Here is a 25676-nt window from a genome sequence, read left to right as displayed (position 1 = left end):
GAGTGTGGGACAAAGGGTGGGTAAAAGTCAATTAGTAGAGAGTGTGGAGGGGTTGGCTGTATCAGACATTTTGCATCTCATTAGTCCATGTCTGACGTTAACAGGCTTTATCTGTTACTGTGTTTTGTCCTAGTTGCCGTGTCCTTAAGGAATCAAAAGGTCATTTTACCCCAGACACTAGATACTTACCAGGTGTCTCTTGCAAAAAGTGTCTCTATTCCAGAGCTCAGAGCTTTCACACTCTGCTTTGAAGCAACCAAAATTGGCAAGGAAGACAACGAATGGACAGCTTTCTCCTACTCAGATGCATCCTTCACACAATTGCTCAGTTTCGGAAAGACCAAGAATGGCTACTTTCTATCTATTGCTGGCTCAAAATGCTTACTAAACAGTGCGTTACCTGTAAAAGATAAGGAAGATATTTTCACAGAAAGCTTTGAGCAGCTCTGCATCATTTGGAATAATTCTTTGGGATACGTTGGTGTAAATTTCAAAAGAAACTATGGGGCAGTTTCATGTGATTCTACCATTAGTAAAGTTATTCCTGGGAATGGGAAATTGTTGCTGGGCTCCAATCAAAATGAAATTGCCTCTCTAAAAGGGGACATTTATAACTTTCGACTTTGGAATTTTGCCATGAATTCCAAAATCCTCTTCAACCTCAGCTGCAATGTGAAAGGGAATGTGGTGGACTGGCAAAATGACTTTTGGAATATCCCAACCCTAGCTCTGAAAGCTGAAAGCAACCTCAGCTGTGGTAAGTCTCTGGCATAGTCACTCTTTAATTTTTTTCCATTGTTCTATGAATATGTTTGTCAACAAGAAATTATATAGACACACATATATGTGTGTGCTTACCAGCCATACATATTCAATCAAAGCTTTAGTCCTACCATTTTTAACTTTTTCCTGTATCATAAAATATCACATGGTTTATACCTAATATAAACAATTGTGTATAATTATTGCGTCTCATATAGAAATGTTAACCCCAGGACTAAAACAAAAGAAATTAATAAGTTACTGTCTTTAATCATGAAGATGATACAGTGAAAAGCTGACCTTTGTCATCCTAGAATGAAATTTCCAGAGCATTACTTAAACAACCACCACCTAAAAGAATGGTATTTACAGGGCTTCCCTGGTGGCGCAGTGGTTGAGAGTCCACCTGCCGATGCAGGGGACGAGGGCTCGTGCCCTGGTCGGGGAAGATCCCACATGCCGTGGAGCGGCTGGGCCCGTGAGCCATGGCCGCTGAGCTTGCGTGTCCGGAGCCTGTGCTCCGCAACGGGAGAGGCCACAGCAGTGAGCCCGCGTGAGAGGCCCGCATACCGCAAAAAAAAAAAGAAAAAAAAGAATGGTATTTACTTAGCCAATATTAAAGATTGTTCATTTTATGGAAAATCTTGATAATCAGGAATTATCAATTTTCTTTAACTTTTTTCTCCATTTATTTGAAAATGAGCATTTGTTGTTTGATAAAAATACTCTTGTCTTTTAGGTTGCTCTTTGGGAGACTTTAAATGTGATATTATTCTGAGTAGCTAACTGCAAAATATTTAGGGAAATAATTCTAAGTTACAAAAATTATATGAAAATAAACTTCTAGCAATTATTCTCTGTGTACATAAGTCAATTAAGTCCTTATTTTACTGTAGGACTGAGTCAAATATAAAAAGTATAAATTTCATTATCAATTTTCAATGTCATGACTAAACCTAAGGTGTTGATAATATATATTTTTTTAGTCACAGAGATAACTGTCAATAAAGGAGGGATAGAAGGGGCCTAATATTCAAAAGTCATTTGTATGTGACTTTGGAGGGAATTCTATCAGAGCTTCATTCCCAATACATTCAACAAAGTAGGACCCACTGTGAAGACCTGAGGTCACCTGCCCTGTTTCCCTGACCTGCGTTTGCCCTTCCAGCCTGGGGGGCTCCTGTCACCTACCCCTCTGTGGGCCACCCATCTCTCCGTGTGGTCCCTAGTGCTCCTGAAGATGGTGGGAGGCAGTTATGTGATGTCTTTTGAGAGGTATTTCCTTGTGGGCTGTTGGAAAGAGGGTAAACCACAACCCTGTTCCAGGAGACCCTGGAACTTTGTAAGAGTTAGTGGTGTTCCCAGCATCATCTCATTCTGAGATTAGCTACAGAGAACGACCTTCAGGAACTCCCAAGAAGTCTTTCACTCAGCAAGGGAACTGAGAAAATCACGTGTGTGTGTTTGGTGTGGCATGGTGAACAGCGAGGAGAGGGCAGTGGTGTACTTCCTATGTTCAGGGTGATTCTCTTTAGTCTAGGGACCTGTTTTCATCATATCCTTGGCCATTATTAAAAACTCATAATATAGACTATTTAATATTTGCCTTCCTGTGGGTCAATATTTGAGGACTATGACAGCCAAAAGAAAAAAAGAAAAAAGGATTTGGCTAGTCATATTAATAGTTGCAAAATACTTAAATTATACTTAAATTGAATGTATATTATGTACTAGGTACTATTTTAAGTGCTTTATGCATGGTAACATTTCCTACAACATAGATCCCATGATGTAAGTTTTGTTATTAACCCCATTTTGCATGATGTGAGTTTTATTATTAATCCCATTTTGCAGATGAGTAACTGAGGCACAAAGAGATTAAATAACTTATCCAAGGTCATTTAATTAATAAGTGGCCAAGCCAGGAATTGAAGTCAGAAAGTTCAGTTTTAGAACTGTGTTCTCTTAGATTGTCTTTCAGAATAGGCAGGACTAGAAGATGAGATGTAGTGCTAGAGTAGGTGAGTCACTTCTTGCCAAGATGAGGAATACAAAGGTCCAAGAGCTGTCTCTTCGGGCCAGAAAGCACTGCTGGCCAAAACACTAGCTTTCCCAGGTATTAGCATGGTATTTGTATTAAACAAAATAAGGTTTCTTTCCTGCAGTGCTTCTTTGATACCTTAATATAATAAAATGTGAGGACTGTAGTATACAAGAATTCCTAAACTTATTTTAAGAAATCCTCTAGACCCGGGGTTGGCAAACTAGGATGTTTTTGTAAATAAAGTTTTATTGGACCCAGGCATGCGCATGAGGTTTTATATTGCCTGTGGCTGCCTCTGTGTTAACAACTGCAGAGCTGACTGTGAGAGATGACATGGCCCACCATCCTAAAACATTTACTGTCTGGCCCTTTAAGAGAAAATCTGCCAACCCCTGAAACTAGACCAATAAAATCAAAGGGTCTAGTTTTCTGAAGCACACACTTTGGACAATACTGGAAAAGACCTGCTAGATCTTCTGGGCCAGAGATAATAGACCAGTCCCTCAGGGGCTAATTTAGCCCTTAGACAGAGGTGGTGGTGGCAGCACTGCTTTGTTTTCATTTATTTACATTTGTTCCACGCAATGCTTTTAAATAATGATTTATTTCCAACATTAAAATATTTGATTTCACATAAAAATGAATGTTTGGATTATCTGATAAACAAAAAATGAACACTAGTGTTTCTGCCTGAGCAACGCAGCTTAAGCTAAGTGGTGACCACCCCCTTTGAAGGGGCTTTCCAGGTCCCCTCGGCCCTTAGCACCCTCCATACTCTCCCCACGCCAGCCCCCGGTAGACTGACTTTGGCCGGGGTAGGCACTCATGTTTGAGAATCCCAATTTAGGCCACGCCCTTCCCTTTATAAAGGGCAGGAAACTGAAGCTTAGAAAACATAAGTGGCCGAGGCAGTTGGTGGGCTAAAATTCTCGTGTCCTGTCCCCGTGCCCAGGGGTTATACTTGGGAGTCCTCATATTTTCTTTAACACGGTTTTTAAAGCTCCTTTCCAAGCCTTACGATTACTGGAAAGCATCAGATATGTGCTCGTGGAGCTCAGCCATTGGTAAGTTTTCAAAATGACTTCAATCAAAGGAGTAGCACAAGTTTACAGAGTCAGTGTCTGAGTTCCTTTAACTTTTATAGTCATCTTCTTGACATTCCACAATGACGCTAAACACCCCCGTTCCGTACAGTCAGATATCCTGGACTGTATATCAGGACTAATAACGGGAGAGGGAGTTTCCTGCTGCTTAATCATAAGCTTTGGGAGTTGAAGAACCCAAGTCACTTATTAACTGACAGGAAATACCTGTATCAGAGATTATATCTAAGCTTGTTAGCTAAGCAAAACTTGAATAAGTGAAAAAAAAGTATGCTCTATTAACATTTTAACCTTTCCTTTTTTCCAGAACTCTGTGGCTTGCTGTTTTTGGTAATGGTAATTTCCCAAAACTAATGATCAGTACAGTAGCCAATGGGAAAACAGAATTTCATGCCTAACATTCCATTGGCTTGACAATGTCTGTTAAATATGAGCTTTCATTCCAGAGTCAACTTGTGATAGAAAATGAATAGATTTTCCAAAGGTCTATTGCTAAGTAAATTTTAATATGAAAATAGGATGGTAGAACAGAACTGACTGCATTCAACATTAAAGCATCCTGTCGTTTGTTTCAAATATTAAATATCCTAACCTTAATAAAATCAATATTTTATTAATAAACGTTTTAGTAATTTCATAACTGGACTTTTGTTTTCCTATGCTGTTCTAAGTATAGTTAGGGAATATACGTAATTAGGAAATTTCCAGCACTTTTTTTTTTTTTAATCATGGTTAACCTTGTCAGTCCTTTTCAGAAAGAAATGCTTTATTTAGCAGCAATTCCTTTTCATTTTATATCATCATTCTTTTTCTTAGGACAATGTTATTAAACAATAATGAGTTTTATAACCTCCGTGGATAGACAGTTTCCCTAACGGACTCTTTAATCATAAGTGCAAGTATTTGCCTCCGTTATGATTCGAGTTTAGATACTGGCTAACGTCCATCAATTTTCACAAAGTACAGATAGTGCCTTCTATACCAGTTATATTTATTTTACTGATGACTGCTCTTTCCTGAGTGCTACTGTGTAACTCAATGAAGAGTCTAAGTTCAAACAAATTACATTTATTTAAGAAACATTTATTAATCACTTCCATTTATTAACCACCGTGGATGTAGAGATAAGACACAGTTCACAAGTACCCAAATTTGATGTTAATCCTTTTCTAGAAGTTTTTGGATTTGGACCGACTGTTGTTTTCCTCTCTGAAATTTTATACTTAATTACCAAGGCTTCATCAACTCCTGGATTCCTACCCTTTCATTTTCAATTATTGCAGTTTTGTCCCTCACAGCCATAAAACTCTGATTCACTTTTGGCTCCTTCCTTTCATTCCTAACAAATTACTGAGTGTAGCATTTTTAGATGACTGAATTTTTTTTAAATAATAAAGATGAAATCACTCATCTTTACAAAGGATGCTATTCTTTGAAGATGCCCAAACTCTTTATGAGCATAAATGGCATCCAAAAATAATTTTATTTTAAATATATTTATGAAAAAAACCAAATTCAATTTAGTAACAGCTGCAAAGAAGGAGTTGAAAGGGATTATTATTTGTCTTATTAGTGCAACTCACATGAGAGTTTAGCTCTGTCAGCTGTTATTTGGATTGTCATTAAGTTGGGTGTGAGATGGGTTATTGGCTACTCAGTCTTTTTTCACTACAACTTGTGTAAATGTTGACTCCTTTCAGTAGCAAAATTTTGGAAGAACAAAAGTAGAGAAGAAAGATTAACAGCTTTACAGCTTTTCATCTACTGCCCTTTCTTAGAGATTACTTTTTTTTTTAAGGAAATTTGACTTTAAATTTTGCAGTTAACATTAACTGAATACCTTTAAACCTTAAATTTTGCAGATAATATTAAGTGAATACCTTTAAACCGTAAATACCTTTAAATATTTGGTATCCACAAATATCAGTGAATATACATAGGTCACATTCTGAAAAAAGTTCCTTAATGATAAATATATTAATAGCCAAGACAAAGAATTGTCTCTTTTTCCTTAACAGTCTTCTGGTTTGTAAATCTGTCCACCTAGAAAAATTGATTGGGAGAATGACTTTTCTATGTAGATATGCTGAAAATGGAACTGGGTACAAATAAAAAGTTTGTGCACATTTTTAATATTTTATGTATATGTAATTTGGTATATTTGTAATGTAAGATTTCATTTATCAATATTCTGGACCTTTCTAATTAAATTTGTCCCTTGTATTCAAACCATTTTCACTGAAACAGGCTTCAAATTTAATTTCTGTTGCTATACTGAATCATCATAAAATAGTGTTCATAAAGTATTTATAAAGCAATGTCAATTTGCTAAACTAAAAGTACCCAAGAAGGAACAACTGATAGTTTAATACTGAGAAGTAAATGTTACAATTTTCCATAACAAGCATATCACATGATGAAATTTAGACTTGCTACCATACAACGAAACTGATGAAATGTTAAAGAAAATTGTTAAACATCTTACTCTAAATCCTAACTCTCCTGATTTTCTCTCCTTATTTCCACCTCTCAGCTCTTTGATATCTGCAGTGGAAATGTAGTTAGCCTGAAAACTTGCTTTCCCACAATGCTGTCCCCTTATCTCCCTTTGTCTTCCAGAGATATTGTATCAGCACCGGAAGTGGCCTTAGGAGCCTTTGTCTGCCAACATTGTGTGAAATTTGAGAAGCACAAACACTCAGTCCATGGGTCTCCTCTCTTGCATGTTATAGTGGCTGAGATTTCCTCAGTCATTCTGAGTTTTAAAAGCTTTTTAGTTTTCAGAAGTTCCTTACTAAAATATAAATACCTAAAGGAGAAGTAAGGTCATGCAAGAAGGGGGCATGATGGGAAGGAATAATGGGCAGAAAACATTCAAGATCGAATTCTAGGCTGGCTTCAACTTCTACCTCCTCACGTGCTCTTTCTCCATAGTACACAGATTAAGTTTTTAATCGGAAACACACACCACCGCCCCCCACCGCCCCGCCCGCCCATCTCTGCTTCCTTTCATAGCCAAGCTTCCTCTGTTTGCATTCACTTCTCAAACATTGGAAATCTAGAGTGCATCATTCCCACGCTACTGAAGAGAATTTCTTCTACTGAAGAGCTGTTGCCGAAATTCCAGTGCAAAGTGAAGGGTCTTCTCCGTCTTTATCATTCTGGAACTTTCTGTATACTTGATGGTGGCCACACCCTCCATGAAACTTTGTTCACTTGAATTCTGTAAAATCACCTTCTACAAGAGCTATTTTTGTCTTCTCAAATCTATAGCTCTTTTTTTTTCTTTTAATCTGAAACTTAAATATAAGAATATCTATGGTTCCATCAAATCTTCTAGCTCAGGTGATCCCAGACACATCTATAGCTTCTGCGGAGTACTTCCTGGCTAGGCCTCTTACAAAAACATGTACACCTTGTACCAGATGTCACACAGGTACCTCAGTTCCTATTCCTGGATGTACTGTTTAGCCTACCCCACCTAAGTTTGCTTTTCTTCCAGTATTTACTATGTCCTTTTATGAGATCATTGTGCACCAATTTCTCAAGTTGGAAACCAGAAAAATTCTTCTATTCTTCCCTTTCTTTCTCTGTTCTCCAGTTAGTCACTAAATAAATCCTATATATTCCATCTTCAAATGTCTTGTATCCATATCTTTCTGTCTATCCTCACTGTACTTATGATATCAAGCCTGAATTATTGGTATTATTCATGCTTCTTGTATTGCCTGTCTTTTAGTTATAGAGCCTCAAATGTGATTGTTTTTAAATTTAAGTCAATTTTCTCACCAAACTCCCTTTCATTGTTTTCCCATTTACTTCAAGAAAGAGTTCAAAATGTTCAGTCGTTCGTATCGCATTCAATAATTTATTCAGAGGACCCACCGACTATGTGTGTGGGATGTGCCATTGGAAGAAAGACAAAAAGTCTGGAGACTCATAGTGCCTGCATTCTACAAAGCCCTCCACAAGCTGTCCATTACCTATATATCTGATCATTCCTACCAATTTGCTATAAATGTCCTATTCCAGTAATGCCATGCCACCTGGGTTCCCAGACCATTTCACTGCCTTCTTGGTATATGTTTCAGTAATTCTGTCTGCTAGTAATAACCATCTCTAGTCTCTTCTCCCCTGATCAGTATAGTGACCCCTCATATTTCCGGTTAATCTTTGTAGTGGATTTCCTATTCACCCTTCTCACCAAACTGCTGGTCACATCTTCCTTTTGGCCACTATGCATCTATATCATGCAGAGAACTGTGAAGCCATCTCCCATTCATGCCTCTCTGAGAGCAGAGGCATTGTTTTAAAGCATTCTTCTAGCCTCCATGTCTCACACACTTTAAACAGTGAGTGAATGTTTATTGGATGAACATGTAAAGGTCTGTGATGAGATCTTCTTGCCAGTTAACATGGCAGACCTGCTGGAGGCCACAGGGTTGAGTCTTTCTGAGATAACATGATTCCTTCCTTGGACCAGCTGCCTGAGGCAATCAAGAGTGAAGAAACCACGACTCCCGAGATGCTGCTAAATTGCTGGGATGCTTTCTAATTATGCACACAATTAACCTAATTAGACATCTTCTGTTGGCTCATGTACCTGCTCTGCCTTTATGTACCATTCCCACAGGAAAGTTTGGAAAATGTTTAAACATTAGAATGTAGTCACTATTATAGAAATGTTCTTTAAAAATTAAATATATGTGTGTATGTATGTATATATATTTGTATTTATTCTTCTGTCTTTATTCATAGTACAATATGCCTTGCGATAAGTTTAGCCTATCTTCCTCAGCCTCAACCTGTTGGTAAAAGTCTGTTAAAAGCCAGAGGGAGATTTAGTGCAACAGAGAAAAATCCACTACTCCTACTAGAAAATCAGCTCAAAATTTGTTTCCTGCTGAGGATGAGTCAGGCAAAGCTTGAAATAAAAAGACACAGAGACCAATAAGTTTCCAGTCACGGAAACTTATTTCTGGAATTGCAGCTAGCATGTGCTAGTGCCTATGAACCAAAAACTTGCATTTTATGAGTGTTAGTAATATCCAAGTTCACTTTTGAAACTTATCTTTGATGTTCTTATTATTTCATTTGTATGAATTTCCACCAAAGCCTTATAATTTATTATGCAAAAAGGCCCTGAACTTTTTATTCACACTTTAAGGGGCAGTAGCACTTATTTTCCTTTCATGTGTGCATGGGGCCAGTAGATTGAGTTAAAGATTTTGAGGGAGATTTCAGGAGCTTGATTTTACATTTCAGTAGCTTGACATTGATACATAAAGATTGTTAGAGACTTTCTTGGTGTTGGAATATTACTGGTGGACTCTTCCAGGGTTGCTCCTATTACACCAACCAGATGATTCATGATTTGGGGGGAGAAAAACTATAATTAAATCATAAGTCAAATTTGTACAATCTTTCTGTGTTGATCGAGGTTCCTACCTGATCCCGCTCCCGGCCGCAGAACTAGCCAACTGTGCAGATTTGGGGACCCTTTGCCAAGGTAGGGAGTCAACATCGTCCTCTGGAGTCTCTGTTTCCTACTTGCTATTTTGGAAAATGTAGTTGTCATTGTTTTGAATTTTATCTTTTCACTTGAGAAGCCAGAAACCAGAAAACCAGAAGAATTTCTGGATGTGTTTTAGTTGTGTGGGTGTGCAGTGTAGAGAAGGAATGCATTCACACACTGTATGACCACATTTCCATAAAGCACTGAGTTTTTTAAATGTGAATGATTATATGCTATTAGGAAAGGTTGACTTCATTTTTTCCCTCAATTTGGTCTCAAGAATATTGTCCAGTATAATATAGCCATACAATATTTTGAAAAAGTATTCATGTTTAAAAAACAAGGGGAAAAATTAAGTTGAATAGTTAGTTAAGACAAGGCCATGAGGCAATTTATGATGTGCAATGTAACTTCAATATTAACATGAAAATAGTTTGAATGTATGATAAGTTTGAATGTATGAATAGTTTGAATGTATGTAAGATAAAAATAGTTTGAACTAATATGGATGTTCTTTTATTAATTATTATAATGCATAATGACTATACTGTGGTCAGTATATATATTACGTACTGAATGGTTGCATGCTAAATAATACATAGTCGCATAGATTTTAACATAATATATTTTACTTTAATTTTATCATGCTTCTTCTAATTACCCATGACCCATTTTCATCCATTTATTCTATTATATACTTCTTTTTGAAGTAGCATTTCTATGTGCCACATTAAGAATCATGACCATGCCTTTTGTAAAGCGGGATCTTTTATTAAGAGGATCATAACATGAAAGTGATGGGGGTTAGAAGTGAGATGGGAGGAATAGAAACCTAAGCTCTCTTCTGTAGCTCCAGTGTGGGAGTAGAGTAGGCAGGGAGAAGGGGTGTAATTCATTATTATCTTTGTTTCCTTTCTGAGACATTATTTCTTGATATTATTATTGATGAATACCCTAAGAAAATAAAGTCATTAAGTAGCTTCTTTCCATGAACTCAGTGTAGTTTTAAAATAGTTATATGAAATAGAAAAAAGCCTTGGTTTTGCTTAATTCAAGGTGTGAAGTTTTTTTTTAATTTTAGTTTTGTTTTTTTCTTTTAATCTGAGGTAGGAATGATTCCTTGGGTCAAAGGACTAGATGCCCAGCTTTTTTTCCCCCTATGTCCTAAATGACCAAAAAGCATTTTCATATTCATTGATATATTTTACATTAAATAAATATAACTGTTCATAATTTAAAAATATAAAAGACTTTCAAAAAGAATCCCCATTCTTAGGTGTTATCTATTACTTTGGAATGGAAAATTATTTTAGTTAAGAATACACATTTTGAATAAGGAATTCAATATTTTCTAAAGAGGCTTTGGAAGGTAATTCTTTTTATAATCACTGAAATGTTTTAAATTTAGGTAACTTTTTTCTAATTAAGAGAAATACGTAACAAATGGTTATTGTACATAGAAAGGTACATCTTATACAAATATACTCCAAAGATAAACTAAAGGAAAATAATGTGTATAGCTGTTTTACTACTTACATTGTTCCTCCAGAATTTCTTGGAAAGGTATTAAAGCATTACATAAGGGCTTAATCTTTGAGAGTTTTAGTAATATCAGAAGCATAGCCTTGACATACTGTTTTGAAAAGTCTCTCCTGTATGACTTGCCCTTATGAAATCCATTTCATCCATCAGTGTGTAGTAAAGATTTTGGGATCTTTAGATGATTGATTTCATCTATACATTTCATTCTCTTTTGCTTCCCTTTACATTTACCTTCTCTAGGAGAAGTGCATTTTCCCCTGAGATTTTATTTTGCTAGTCTCAGTATATCAGAAAGACTGACTTTAGATAATTTTCAAGCTGACAGGTGCTGTACAGACTTCCTTCTCTAACCTTTCTTTTTACAAACTTAGCAGACTGAGTTCTGGATAAGGTTTAGTCATTTACTGTGTGGTCATCAGCCTCTTGATGGCAAACCTAGATCTAGAATCTAAATGTTCTTTCTCCGTTCCCTTTGTGCCGGTTCCAGACTCTCATACAATATGGCATGAAAGGCCATGGGAACAGATCCTTAATGTGCCATAGAAAGCGTTGCTTCATTTTATGCATTATAACCTTGGGACTTGTGTTTAGTGGCAAGAAATGGTTTCCATTCCTCCTTTATATATTTTCATGCGTTAACCATAGATTGCTCATCCATATTAACTTTCATGTGCTCCTTGCAAAATTACATCTCTCTCATCTTTCTTACCAGCTACTGTAAACTCTCCTAGTACTACACCACCCACTGTCACCACTAACATGCCTGTTACTAATAGAACCGATAAACAAAGGAATGGTAAGAAATCATTATCTTTTATACTTGTAGTATGTCTGACTTGATGAAAAATTGTATTCTAAGGGTGGAAATATCTAATGTTCCAACAAAGTTTCTATTGTTAGAATCAATTGGTACATTTGTACATTTGTAAGACTAGTAAAATAAATATCACTTGACTCCTTTGAGTTCCCCATTCTAATGACCAATGGAATGAGTACATTTCTAGTGCCACGCTTCTGCACTTTTAGCTAAAATTTCTTTCAAAGGAAGCTTTAAGAGAAAGGCATTAAATTAAAGGAATTAATTTGCATTATACTAGAGATCTGAGAATAAAAATATTCATCACATTCTGTCAGATTATTCTCTAAGGAAACTAGTTTTTAAAGCATTTTATACTCTCAAAAAACTAAATAATTTTAGTAATTTAATTTCTCACTAAGGCCAACTTTATGTTCAAACATTTGTGACAGTTAAATTATTTTTATATGGTAATACTTTGCTCTCTGTTTTTATTTGTTGAAGAATAATGGTTAGAATGTGATTGTATATCAATTAAATCATAAATCAATTTTCGACTGACAAAACTTCAAGTAACTGCCAATACCTTCTGTTTTTTCCCTCTATATATACATGTTTTTGTTTATATTATTTGTAACTTGCAAATATAGCAGTCACATAAGATAAGGAATGAACTGGAGAAATGCCAGGTGAATTGAGTTATTATTTAATCTGCTACCTATATTAACTACAACGCATAGCCTTCTGGTAATTCAGTGTAAGTGATTTCAGTTTCTTCTAAAAAAGAGAAATTCCAATCAGGTGACCACACCATTGCTTCAAACACAGTAGTATTCTCAAATATGAGGTATTAGAAACAAAGGAGGGGGCTTCCCTGGTGGTGCAGTGGTTAAGAATCCACCTGCCAATGCAGGGGACACGGGTTCGAGCCCGGGTCCGGAAAGATCCCACAAGTTGCGGAGCAACTAAGCCTGTGCGCCACAGCTACAGAACCTGCGCTCTAGGGCCCGCGAGCCACAACTACTGAGCCTGAGTGCCACAATTACTAAAGCCCATGTCCCTAGAGCCTGTGCTCTGCAACAAGAGAAGCCACCACAATGAGAAGCCCACACACCACAGCAAAGAGTAGCCCCCGCTCACTGCAACTGGAGAAAGCCCACATGCAGCAATGAAGACCCAAAGCAGCCAAAAATAAATAAATTAAATAAATTAAAAAAAAGAAACAAAGGAATTTTCTCAACCCCAATCATTTAACTTGCAAGGCCAAGACATCTGTAATATATCACCAGGGACCAAAACCCAGAGAAAAGAAACGCACATAGTTCATTTTTTCTTTTGGCTTTGGGGGTTACATCAACTTCCTGTACATTTAAGGACATTTAAATTGGAAGTACGGAATATTTTACATGAAACGTAGATATAAATTTCATTAGGGATATAAAGACATCGATTCAGGGAAGTGTTCATGGTTATTCTGGTAGTTACACCAAGGAGATTTATGATGGAGCAAAAATTCCAACAATCCCCAAGAAAGCAACAGCAGCTGAAATTTCCAGTGCATATTTCACATGGGCCCCAGCCAGTAGATGGGAATATTATAATTCTGACTAAGTATTTCACCCTTTGTATGAACATACAAAGAGCCTCTGTGGCATTCTCCCTCTAGGACTGGCACATCCTCTGCTGCCCAAGAACGTTTACATGATGCTTCAGAGTCCTTGACTTGGTGGAGTGGAGCTGTATTCACTCAATCATGTCATTTCTGACATTCTTGAAAAGAGCCTTGTTCAGTCCATCTCTCTCTGCGTCATAACCTTCACTGGAGTTTCAACAAAGCAAGCAAATGTTAGAATCAGTTAAAATGGTTTGACTTAGCCACTTTAAAGAAAAAAAAATCTAATTCAGATCATTCTTGATAAAAATGTAATCCTAGCACTTAAAAATATTTAAAAATATTTGAAAGTCATGTAGTAGCAATAGTCTCAAAATGGTGTACTCAAATTTATGTACCATCTGAACAATTTTACCACATCCTTGAACCACCTCTACTATTTATTTAATAGTTTTTCCCCCTAAATTGACTCACTTTTTTACTTAAACATTTATATTCATATAAATAAGTTAATATCACTGTTGTAAAATGAAACCAGTACTACTTGTTTTAAAATAGAAGTGAAAAGTGAAAATAAATGTAATGAAAACAATGCTGTTGAATTCTCTCTATATCCTATTGCCTTCTCACATCTCAGCACCTAAAGCCTTCATTATCTTTTTAAAAAGAGAGGGTAACAAAGGGTTAGAGACACACTGTAATTAAGATGTTTTTTCTTTGGTATAGTCAAATTTGAAATAATTGAAAAGAGAATTACTTGCTTACCTTGTGAATAAATGGGATTTAGTGTCATGTCCTAGACTATCTAAGCTTATTCACACACTGTCAACAGTTTCAAATATACTTTTCTTACTCCTTGGGAAACTGATGTAGTAAACATTCTCAGGCCTATGATCTGATATATTAGGGAACCCTGTTTTGTTCACTGTAAGAAAGATATACAGCTATCAAATCTGTTATCTACCTTATCTAGTCCTTTAAACTCTGGACTATTAAAGGGATTTACTGAGTTCGTCAATCATGATATGCTGGTGTCAGAGGGAGAGGGATTGAGATTGTTTGGCAATGAGACATATTTTTTCAGTATATCAATCAAATTTATCTTCCTGGCTTTTGTAAAATGTTCCTATCCCCCTGTGTAAAGTTCTTTTTGTTATTTTTCAATAGGATTTTTATCTGATACTTCAGATTATATACTAAGAAAATCTTATCTTCTAAGCTACTTTTCATAAACACATATTTCAGTATATGAGAGATAATCTAGGTATTCCTACAAATAACCTTAGTGCCTTCTGCATTACATTCCCAAGAAAAGCTCTTGGACTAATCATTGTTTCCATTCCAAATCATATGTTCTATGCTTGAAACATCACTGTCCTGCTGCTGAATATTAGACTTTTGTGAGGTTAGCACAAGCCATCCAAGTAAGGAACTAACTTTGTTAGTCCTTATTATTGTTCTAAAAACCTAACTTACAAGTGCAAATTGTATCATTGCTTCTAGTTTCTCCCGTACGTTCGACTACTCAAAAAAATTCACTCTCAGGATATTTGTGTGCACCCAACAATCATCTAGCTTTATAGGCCAAGGATCTTAAAGACATCATGTGTGTAGGATGAACAGGACTCCAGTCATATTATAAATGCCACTGTCATACTATAATTGCCACATCACCAGTTCAAAGAAATAATCTTGAATCTAAAATAACATTTGGTTTATACTTTAACATTTATCTTCTCAAATGTATATTTTAAAGCCTACCTTTTCAAACCTATATTTCATATCCTTGAATGGAGAATAAAGTAGTGTCTGTCATTTCTATATCTTTTAAGAAACTCTCAGGAGAGTGTTAAGAAGATTAAAAAGGGGAAAGATAATTGGAGAAAGATCTACAGACAGGAACATGTTTTGATACCACATCTGTTATGGCAAGCAATGGTTTCTACTTTGAAGTTTTGTGAGGCTGGACGAGTTATCTAATTGGAAAAAAGTCTATCACAAATTCTTCAGGCTTGGATGTCATTATTAGGACAATACATCTTTTGAAGTGTCTGGAACATATGAAGATTTGTGAATAGCTTTTCTACTGAGACACAATGTGAGTTGTTACATCTATAGGAGAAGGCAACTTGACTACTAGGAGGACAGGGAAAAGCCTGCATCAGTGTATCTTAGTTGTGTGTTCTCTGTAATGTCAATGCTTGAGAGAATTATTTCACTGCAGTCCAAAATGTCCCCTCCAGTGGACATTTTATCTTGCTTTGACAGTTCATTCTTGGACATTTCCTAGGATTACTTGTTGACTACGTTATCCAAAAAGTTTAAATAAGTGTAACCAGTAGACACTATTGAATAATTTTTGCTAAATATATATATATATAAATATATATATATACCTCATTCTGAGGCTTCTGAAGAGAGACTACTGGAAAACGATCCACAGCCCCGGAGAATCTCTAACACTTAGGAGTAGGTTCTCTGGTATACTCACATATTTTATTTAGCATAAGCAGTGTGACTCTAGAGAGAGTCATATATTTATAAACTGATTTAGGCTGACTCTGATATGTAATGTCTTTCTTATTTATAAAAACTGAATTGGGAAAAAAGTGTGGAAATATTTTAAATTTAAAGAAAAACATCTTAAGCGTTTGGATGCTTCCATAAACTTTCAGAAATGTGAATGATTAAAAATACTGATTTTTAGTATTTTGCAGGATTCTCCTGAGAGGGAAGGAATACAGCTCCTAACATAAACACATGCTTTAGGTCTCCATCTAGTGGTAGCTTGTCACTTACTTTATTGGCACCGGGTAACATGCCCAAAATAGCCCTCAGATCCTGACATCAATATAGAATCCTGGACTTCTGCAACTTGAATTTCCTCTCGTTCATTCAGAATGTCCATGATTTGATATGATGAGAGCTACAGTGTAAAAAGGTTTTTTTTTGTTTTTTGGTCTGAATTATCATTTATTTTAAATATACACCTGGAATTATTTTTCATTCAGAATATTTTTTAAAGGACCATGAGGTCAGGATCATTAAAATACCTGAAGAGTTTTAGAAGCTGGAATAATAGTATGCATAAATTAAACTAAATATCCTTGGACTTGTACCAATTTCATAGATTTATATTATTATACCTGGGAGCGGCAATTTATTTTAGCATGAGTTTCTGACCCCTGTAGTGGAAAAACATTCCTTTAGGAGTATGACTGGAATTTGCATTTTGGTAGATTTGGGAGTTCCCAGAGGCATACTTTTGTACTTTTATCTACTGCCTCCCCCAAATCTTCATTAAATCTATTTCCCATTGTTTTAATTATATACTTTTGCATTTTCTATGCATATTTTTCTCATGTTTGTAAGCATGAAGGTAGATGATTGATTGACAATAATGAACAATCAATATTTTTTTCTGTATATAACCTACCATTTTTAAAAATATTTTTTTTCTCATTAGCTACTTTTAGTAAGGTACCCTATAACACACATAGAGAGAGATTTAGCAAACCCTGGCTGGTCAGTTTGATTTTCAAAAATATATATATATGGCAGACTACTTTAAAGATTGCACCCTGCCACCCCCCCAAAAAAAAGCTGAACCTCCTTCTGACATAGGATTTTCTTTTAAAAGCAAGTGAGTCCAGTTAAAATTCCATCTGCAAATATTCTTTCTTTTTTCCCCCTTTACTTGATACAAATGACTACATTTATAGAATTTTGATTAAAAATCTGGTGAAATACAACCCAATAACTTAATGGAAGTAATTGCTTTAGTGAAGAGGGGAAAGAGGACAGAGAGGATAAGGGGCTGTGGGCCAAAAATATGTGATGCCTGTTCTTTTTTTCCAAATTAAGTTCTGCCCATCATCTTACTCAAGTTTTCACGTTCCAAACTATCATTCTTCGTAATATAGAAAAAAGGATAATTTTTTGTTACAACAAATCAAATTGTACCTGAAAAATCACCATTTTACATACAGGAGATAGAATTCTATAGAATTAAAAAATATGAAGAAACATATGCAGGTGATAATTTAGAAGCAATGACTTCATAAGAGTAAACTAAATGATAACTATTTCTAAAAAGTTGCGAAGGTCAATGAGAATGAAGTTAAAATATCTTGTAAATTTTCTGTACCTATGTAGAAGGCATTTCTTTTAAGTTGTATGAAATCATGTCCTTGTAAGTGTAAGTTGATAAGTATATGACTGTAAAATATAATTAATGGACTAAATCTTATTTCCAATGGACAGATGGAATTATTTATAGAATTTTCATAGAGATTCAAAACATCCTTCATCACCCCGAGGTAAAAGTACAGAGCAAGGTGGCCGAATGGGTAAGTGAATTGTAAAATTTCTTTATTGGCTTTAAGACTTTAATCTCTGGAAATCTGGAAAAGACTCTACTGTCTAACTGAATCCACAGATCATACTGAAACATAGATACTATTCATTATAAATGTATGTATAGATATATAAGTGAGATTGCACTTTTGAATAGAAAGAGAGATACATTTGAATAAGGACAAGAAAGAGCCTAATAGACTATTATGTCAAATAAGAAAGGTGCCTCACAAATGGAAAAGTGTTTTGAGAGGTATGTTTATTTACTGTTATATCCATACATTTTCAGCACTTTGTTTTTGTTCTGTTTTATTTATTTATTTTTAATTTTATTTTATTTTGCGATGTGCGGGCCTCTCTCTGTTGTGGCCTCTCCCGTTGCGGAGGACAGGCTCCGGACGCACAGGTTCAGCGGCCATGGCTCACAGGCCCAGCCGCTCCGCGGCATGTGGGATCTTCCCGGACTGGGGCACGAACCTGAGTCCCCTGCATCGGCAGGCGGACTCTCAACCACTGCGCCACCAGGGAAGCCCTGTTCTGTTTTTTTTAAAGCAGTGAAAGCAGGTTTTATTCAGTAACCACTGACAGTAGGAGAACGTGCTGAGCCCCATTCTGATTTGTGCAGAGGTGACTGGGGGTTTTAAAGGAACAGTGAGGGTGGAGGGAGGAGGAATGGTAGGGACTTGAACAGAGTCAGGAAAGTGAAAAATTACAAAAAAGTGGGAAGGGTGGTTGGTCCATAAGAAACCCTTCTGGGGTTGCTAACTGGTGCCTATCGAGTTTAGGCTCCTATCCTCCCACAGAGACTGGGAGATGGGCCCTATCTTCAGGTGTTGGCTGGAACAAGCAGTGAATTCATTCATTTGTTCAGCACTGTTTTTAAAAATACATTTCTTATTTTTTTATTTAATTGAGTGTTTGATTCAAAAACCACTAAATATAAAAAGATATATCATGAATATCTTTTACCATCCTTGACACTCATCTGCCTGGAGGCCAACCTGTCTGCATAGAAATCACTGTTAGTTTTTCTTGGGTTTTTCAAGAATTTGTTTGTGACTGTAAAAGAAAATGACTATACATCCTTTTTTTTTTCCTTTTTATATTAAAAGTAGCATATTGCACACACCATTCCACACTGTACTTATTTTTGTTATTGCCAGATTTGCAGTATCAGTACACAGAGACTGTCCTTATCGTTTTTTAAAAAAACAGGGTACAATATTCCATTATGTGGCTCTCTAGTCATTTATTTAACAAGTTTTCTGCTGATGGATATTTGGGTTATAATTTATTTAACCAGCATTCTATTGGTTAAAATTTTGGTAATTTCCAGTTAAAAAAACCCTAAGCATTTTATTTTCTTATTTTTCTTACAAATACAGCCTAAGGGTTAAAAATTTTTTCTTCTTCTCTATAACAATATCAAAAATTTAACTTTCCATAGGTTTCTATTTTTTCTATTATTTTATTTCCTATCTACAGCATACTGTGAGACCATGTACTGTTTTTATGTACTACTACAGTTCAGACAACTTTTGTGGAAAAAGTCATTTGTCATTTGGGTATACATTCTGAAGTAAGAAAAATGGGTTTTCGTACATGGTAGCTGTCTAATAAGTGTGTCCTTGGTAGCAAAAGAAAGTTAAACCATACAATAAGAGGTAGTGGTGATAATACTTTATACATACATATATATGTTTATATGTAGATAGATATTGATATAGATAGATATTTGAAGAATGGTAGGAAAACATAGTCTTATTTTTAAAGGCAAGAAAGGGCTTTACTGAATGAGTATAATCTTGCATCTTGTTTTCTTTCCAGCATTCTTCTCTCTGCTTTTTTAAAGTCAGAATGTTTTCAAAAGATAAAACTTCTATTTTTTAAATTTATTTTATTGAAAAATAGTTGATTTACAATGCTGTGTTAGTCAAAATATAAAATTCTTTATTTTTATTCTCAAAGGAACCACTTCTAATATTATTAATTCTGTAAATTAGCATTCATTGGAAAGTTTGTGCTTTAGACAAGGTATAATTTTACATTTATATTTATTTCATGCATGGTTTTCAACATAACATCATTTTTATCTGAAGCTAAACTTTAATGGACACTTGTCCCTTAAGGTGTAAGATACCAGAGCAGATATTTGGAAACAGGAAAATATATTTCATATTATTACTATTTCATATTATTGTTTCATATTATTACTATTTCATACTGTTTCATATTATTACTATTTATAATTTAAAAATAATTTAATACTTCTTGCCAGAATTTCCTAGAATTTACATTCATTTTAAAAATGCTTACAAGGAAGGCTAAACGTGTGTATGAAACAAGACCTAAAAAACTCTTTGGAGGAGATACATAAGTAAGAGAATTTAGTGTCAGTAAAGAAATGGTGGTCTGTGATTGTGTTAGACAATGCATATGGGGGGTTTTTATTTATACTGAGAGGAATCCATTGCTTCATTAAAACGTCTGGTGCTGAGACCCATAAAAATTTTTAAATGACCACATAACAATTAGAACACAGTTCCCCATAATGTTGAACTTTTTTGTTTTTTTAAAGGTTTATATTGTTAACTTATAATTTTTCTTACTACTAATATTCTTCTGACATGGTAATTGCTAGAAAAACATGTTAATGCATTTCAGTGATTGTTGGATGAAGAATATGGAAGGTGTGTATTGTGCTCATCTTCCCTGTGTACCCTATTGCAGCTAAGTTTTCAGTGTTACAGCTAATTTGAAGGCCCATTACAGAGAAAGCCCTTTATAATAGGGGCTGGAGACGAACGTATAGTGTTTGCAGACAGACAAGACTTGGGTTCCAATCTGGGATCTGCTACTTCTTAGTTGCAGCTTGGTCAAGCTATTTCATCTCTGTGAAGCTCAGTTTCTTTGTGTAGTGGGTAGGAGGACAGTGCAGATAATACCTATCTCATTAGTTGTGAGAATGAAGGAAATAACATTTGTAAGGTTCTTGGCATACAGTGATCTAGTAACTGTTATCTGTACTTTCTTTCACTGCTCTAGCTCTTCGGAATTTTCCCAGGGTCTTATTTCAGTAACACTTTATGGGAGAGAAGAAACTGGATTTAAATTTTTTTTTTAACTATTTAAAAGTATTACTCAAACTTATCCTTTTCTATTGTATTTTCAGCTCAATTCAACCTTCCAGAATTGGAACTATACTGTTTATGTGGTTAATATCAGGTAAATGACAGAATAAATTGAGAAATAAAAAGTAGTGTCTAATTTAATACTTCTGTCTCCCTCTCTCTCTCCCCCTCTCTCTCTGGTTATTCCTGCACACACATACATGTAAGTACAGACATACACACACACCATATTCATAATCTTTCTAAAACAACTCTATATTATGTCATTTCTTTGCACAAAAAGCTTCAATGATGCAGCAGTGGTTTTAAAAATTTTGATTGTAGATTACAATCATTTTTTAAAATGTAGTTTGTACTTCCAAAATATATTTGTGATTTTAAATAAATTGTATATATGCATGTGTGTATATTACTTAACCAATATATTATGTTATAATGTATCATAAACTGCGAGGATAATTAAATATAAATGGAAGTTCTGTTACTTGCTTCTCACACCCCAGTAGATCATCTAGAGCACCCCCTGGGTTGCATGCACCCCAGTTTGGAGACGATTTTTCTACAAGATAAGACATCTACAGTCTGATTGCAACTTGGCCTTTCAAAATTATCTTTCACTAATCTTCTATTTAAACACTCCACTGAATCTCTAGCAGATATTGTCATTCACCTGTCTTCCTCTGCACCTTGTTTTTACAGTTTTATACTTAAATTAGTTTCTAAAGTGTATTTGATGAACCCTAAACATGTTTTCTGTGAACCTAAGAGATGTAATAACACAGAAAAAGGGATCAAAAAGTCAAATTAGTTCAGGAGCTAAATTATTAAACAAACTGAAGCAAGTTTCTGTATATCCAAGCATCTCAGGTTCTTTCGTGTACTGATATGCATCATGAATCTTAGAGAGAGAGAGAGAAGGCACGTAGCTGTCAAGCTTTATTTGACCACGGAGCTGTTTCGTCTCAGGCATATGAAAGAACTAGGACCTCAGAACACACATTTGCAAACACTGACTTAGAATGTCCTTTCTGCCTCTTTCTCTCACGTCCTCAAATTTTGTTGTTGATCGTGCAGCAGATGAAGCTGATAATGAATGTACTTATTTGTATTTTTAGTTTTCACCTGAGCACTGGAGAGGACAAGATTAAAGTGAGGAGAAGCATTGTGAATGATCAAAGGTAACGCTGGCAACGTCTTGCAGAAAATGTAACATCTTTCTCTTGCTCTCTGCTTTGACTGTCTGGTAGAGAAATGAAATCAGTGCAGTAGGAGAGAAACATTTCAATCCAGTGGCACATTTAAATTATGTCTTTATCTCTAGTGGACAGTCTTCTTTTTTTTTCCTGTAGTTAAAACTGTAATATAGCAGACTGGGTAGAAATGTACATCTGATAAAAAATAATTCAGAAGTAGAACATTTGTTAGTTTTAGTATTTCCAGTTTATGATAACCAATTACCTCTTATTTGAAATTTCAGAGACCTTCAAAGAAAGAAAATAATTATAGTGTTATTTCAAGTAAGGTACTTATGTACAATAGCATCTAATAATATGGGTGATAGATGCTGAAATATTTTCAACATTCAAAGCCATCGGCTAATTTTCTGAAGTCTTCATTTTTAAATTTATATCAAGGTCATGACTTATGCAGGCAGGTAATTTAATGGATATGTTCACCATATGTAATAGTTGGCATTTAAAGGCCAACTGTTCTTAAAAAATAATGTAAGCTCCTACATGAAATAAATGTAGTTGTGTTCAGGTGATATATTGCATCTCCACAGAATAAAAATATTAGTTGAAAAGCAAAAGTTCACATCTCTTACTCAGTTTCAATTGACTGAATTAATATTATGTATTTACAACTATAATGATGGAATACATCTCTTTTCAGGTGATACATTCTTACTATAAGAAGCTAGTAATAAAATTTCATATCAGAGTTGACTAGAGAGTTTTCTTATTTTTTTTCTTTTTCTATTCGGCATTAGAAAAACACGTCTTTAAGATTATATTTCAAACTTATTTCTGTAAGTATTCAACAGACTGGATTGGGCCACCTGGTTAGGGAAAGTTGTTTTTTATTTTCTGGAATTGTTCCTTTTCCTTTGTGATCTAAAGAACAAATAATGTATTTAATGTATTTTAACACTGTATTCTTGATGGTAACAGGACTTTTCTCCTCTATTTAGGCAAATAATTTCTTTTTTCCAAACCTTACTGCTAGATCATATTGAGCCTTGAATAATGGATCCAGCAATTATCTGGATCGCTTTGCTGGTCACTTTGTCTTGCAGTTGTGGCAGCCTTAGTTCAGGGTATCTCCAATGGTATACCCTCTGCAGAGGGCTCAAACTCAGATTCTAACAGTGCAATTTTATAAGAAGAGCCAAATAGCATATTTCTCAGAAGTATAAATATATTAAACCAATGCTTCTTGGAAGCATAATCATCATCCTCATCCTCATTGTAAGCTTCATCGCAGTGTCTCCTTACATTTGCACAGCACTTTATGATTCCAAGCACAGTCACATTCACTGGCTCATTGGATTCCCTCTCCCAATTACTCCCTGACATAGATAAGGCAGGTAGCATCCTGCCCTTTCAACCAGTGATAAAACTAAGACCCAGTGAATTGCCCAAGATCAACCAACCAATATGAAAAGCCGGGATTTCTGACTTTGTGCTGCCATGCTGTAGTCCCACTTAAAGTGATTCCTCTACTGCCTGACAATACTAAAATCAGCCATCATGAATATATGTCAGCACCTTAGAAACTCTTGTTCAAAAAGCATTTAAGTTCATGGAATCTCAGTTTCCTGTCTGTCAAACCAATGGGTAATTTTACAGAAAATTATAGGGAGAATGAACTTAGACAATGTATATGGGAAAATCCACACATTTTGTTTTTCTTTGGTATGAACTCCGGCATTGCTTTAAAATTTGTTCTTACTGGCTTTACCTCCATTTCTTTCTTTCTGCTTGCTGTTTCTTTTATGTTCATGGATGAACTTTTATAGTCTCTCATAGTTTTTGTCCAAACAACAATCTACTAGTCTTCACACACGCTTTTTTCCCAACCTTTTCTTTCAATCAGATTGTTACACTTAACACAGACCCTAGCTTTAGATAATGCTATCATACTCTATTACCTAGGCAGACAGGAAACCAAAGCTGCAGAGACTGGTTTATTCAAATAAAGAACAATTGATAGTAACAACAGATAGAACTGGACTTTACAGAACCATAAAATAGTTTCAGTTTCCAGGATGAGAGAGGAAAGCAACACAGATAAGACCTGTGAAAACGCACGGTCATTCTTGAATTGCTGAATTTGGGTCAGTACCATCCACATTGTACTGTGTTCTCAATATTCAAAGGAAGTGAAAGGCCATATTCCCAACTATAAGTTCTCAGTTACTGGAGTGGCAAAGGTTAGTTTCCAACAATAATTTAATCAAGGGATACTTTTTTTTAATAGGCCGTTGAACAAATTATTAAGCTATCACAATTCACCATTATATTTCACATCTGTGTTTGTCTCATCCTGAAATATGACTCATATATGAACATTAAGCAGTAAATGATTTTAGAGATAAATAGCTTTTCAGAGTGAATTATGAGAATTGTGAAGTATGTTGTCCTTGAGATTAGCACAGATAGTTAGGGAAAAAATAGGGCCACTTTTAACTAACCTTGAATAGCAAATATTTCACTTATTTTTCTTTTTTTAAGCATCACAAATATGTTAATACTCTATTTCATTTATACTGATACCCACAGAATTTCATAAATAAAATATGCTACTGCCTCTCCACTGAGGACTTCACAGTAACACAGTTCTCCTGAGTTCACTTGGGCATCTTTTGATTTCTGCTCTTGACTACAGCTGTGATTACAATAGAAGAGAAAATTATATTACTTCAAATAGTAGAACCAAAGTTTTGGTGGGGCTTTTAGGATATGTCTCTGCTTCCCATAGAGATATTTTCTTTTTAAAGACATGCAGGGTCAGGCAGTCTATAAACTTCTTCAGTGATATGCTGACCAATCACTGAGTGGATTTCAAGTACTTATTTTGTAACTTTTCAGTGTACAAAGTACTAGTAAATACTTCATGGAGATAGAAAATCATTTATCACAATTCTGGAGAAATTGTAATGTATTTGTAAACAATAACACTTAATAATTTCAAAAGTTAAAAGTTTAGTCAGATTAGTTGAAATTCTGATTTTTCTTGAAAAACTATTTTTTGCTTTAAAGAAACAATGTGGAATTAACCACAAATATGGCCTTTCTTGCATGTATGCTGTAAAACATTACTTAAAAGAATTTCTCAAAAGAAATGGGATGATATGGTAGATGATACAGGCAGTATCTTATAAAATCTATTCATATTGAGATTTTTTTAACATTATAATTTGTGCAGTGGCAGAAGTCTTTCAGTGCCTTGGCATATTTCTTCAGTCTCAGCACTTTATGGTCACCCTCTTACTACCATATCCAAATGTTCTATTTTTCCACCCAAAAACCAACCAACTGGTCAATAGCACCACCAACAATTCTATCGGAATTGTTTTCCTAGGTTGGTGATTTTGGCCCTTCTAGTTTACAATGCTACCAACAATCCTGATTTAGAAGGAAGAACCATTCAGCAGAAGCTCTTAAGAAATAATGAGTCCCTGGATGAGGGCTTGAGGCTACACAGAGTGAACGTGAGGCGACTGGGTAGGTGCCTTTAATATTTTTATAATATGTGTTTTATGTGACTACTATCCAGGTTTAATCGAAACAACAACAAAAATATTCTTCCTTT

General features: G+C 35.2%; 1 protein-coding gene across 1 annotated transcript in view; it reads left to right on the top strand.

Moving 5' to 3' along the window:
* ADGRG6 (adhesion G protein-coupled receptor G6) overlaps positions 1-25676 on the top strand; it is a 136283-nt gene that overhangs the window by 66397 nt on the left and 44210 nt on the right. The window contains exons 4-9 of the mRNA XM_060168023.1: positions 134-757; positions 9350-9418; positions 17638-17723; positions 20903-20955; positions 21977-22039; positions 25446-25588. Coding sequence (XP_060024006.1) covers positions 134-757; positions 9350-9418; positions 17638-17723; positions 20903-20955; positions 21977-22039; positions 25446-25588 — 1038 coding nt within the window. The remainder of the gene's footprint in view (positions 1-133; positions 758-9349; positions 9419-17637; positions 17724-20902; positions 20956-21976; positions 22040-25445; positions 25589-25676) is intronic.

Source organism: Lagenorhynchus albirostris, chromosome 12 (genome assembly GCF_949774975.1).
Source record: "Lagenorhynchus albirostris chromosome 12, mLagAlb1.1, whole genome shotgun sequence".
NCBI lineage: Eukaryota > Metazoa > Chordata > Mammalia > Artiodactyla > Delphinidae > Lagenorhynchus > Lagenorhynchus albirostris.
This window is presented reverse-complemented; position numbering and strand designations above follow the sequence as displayed.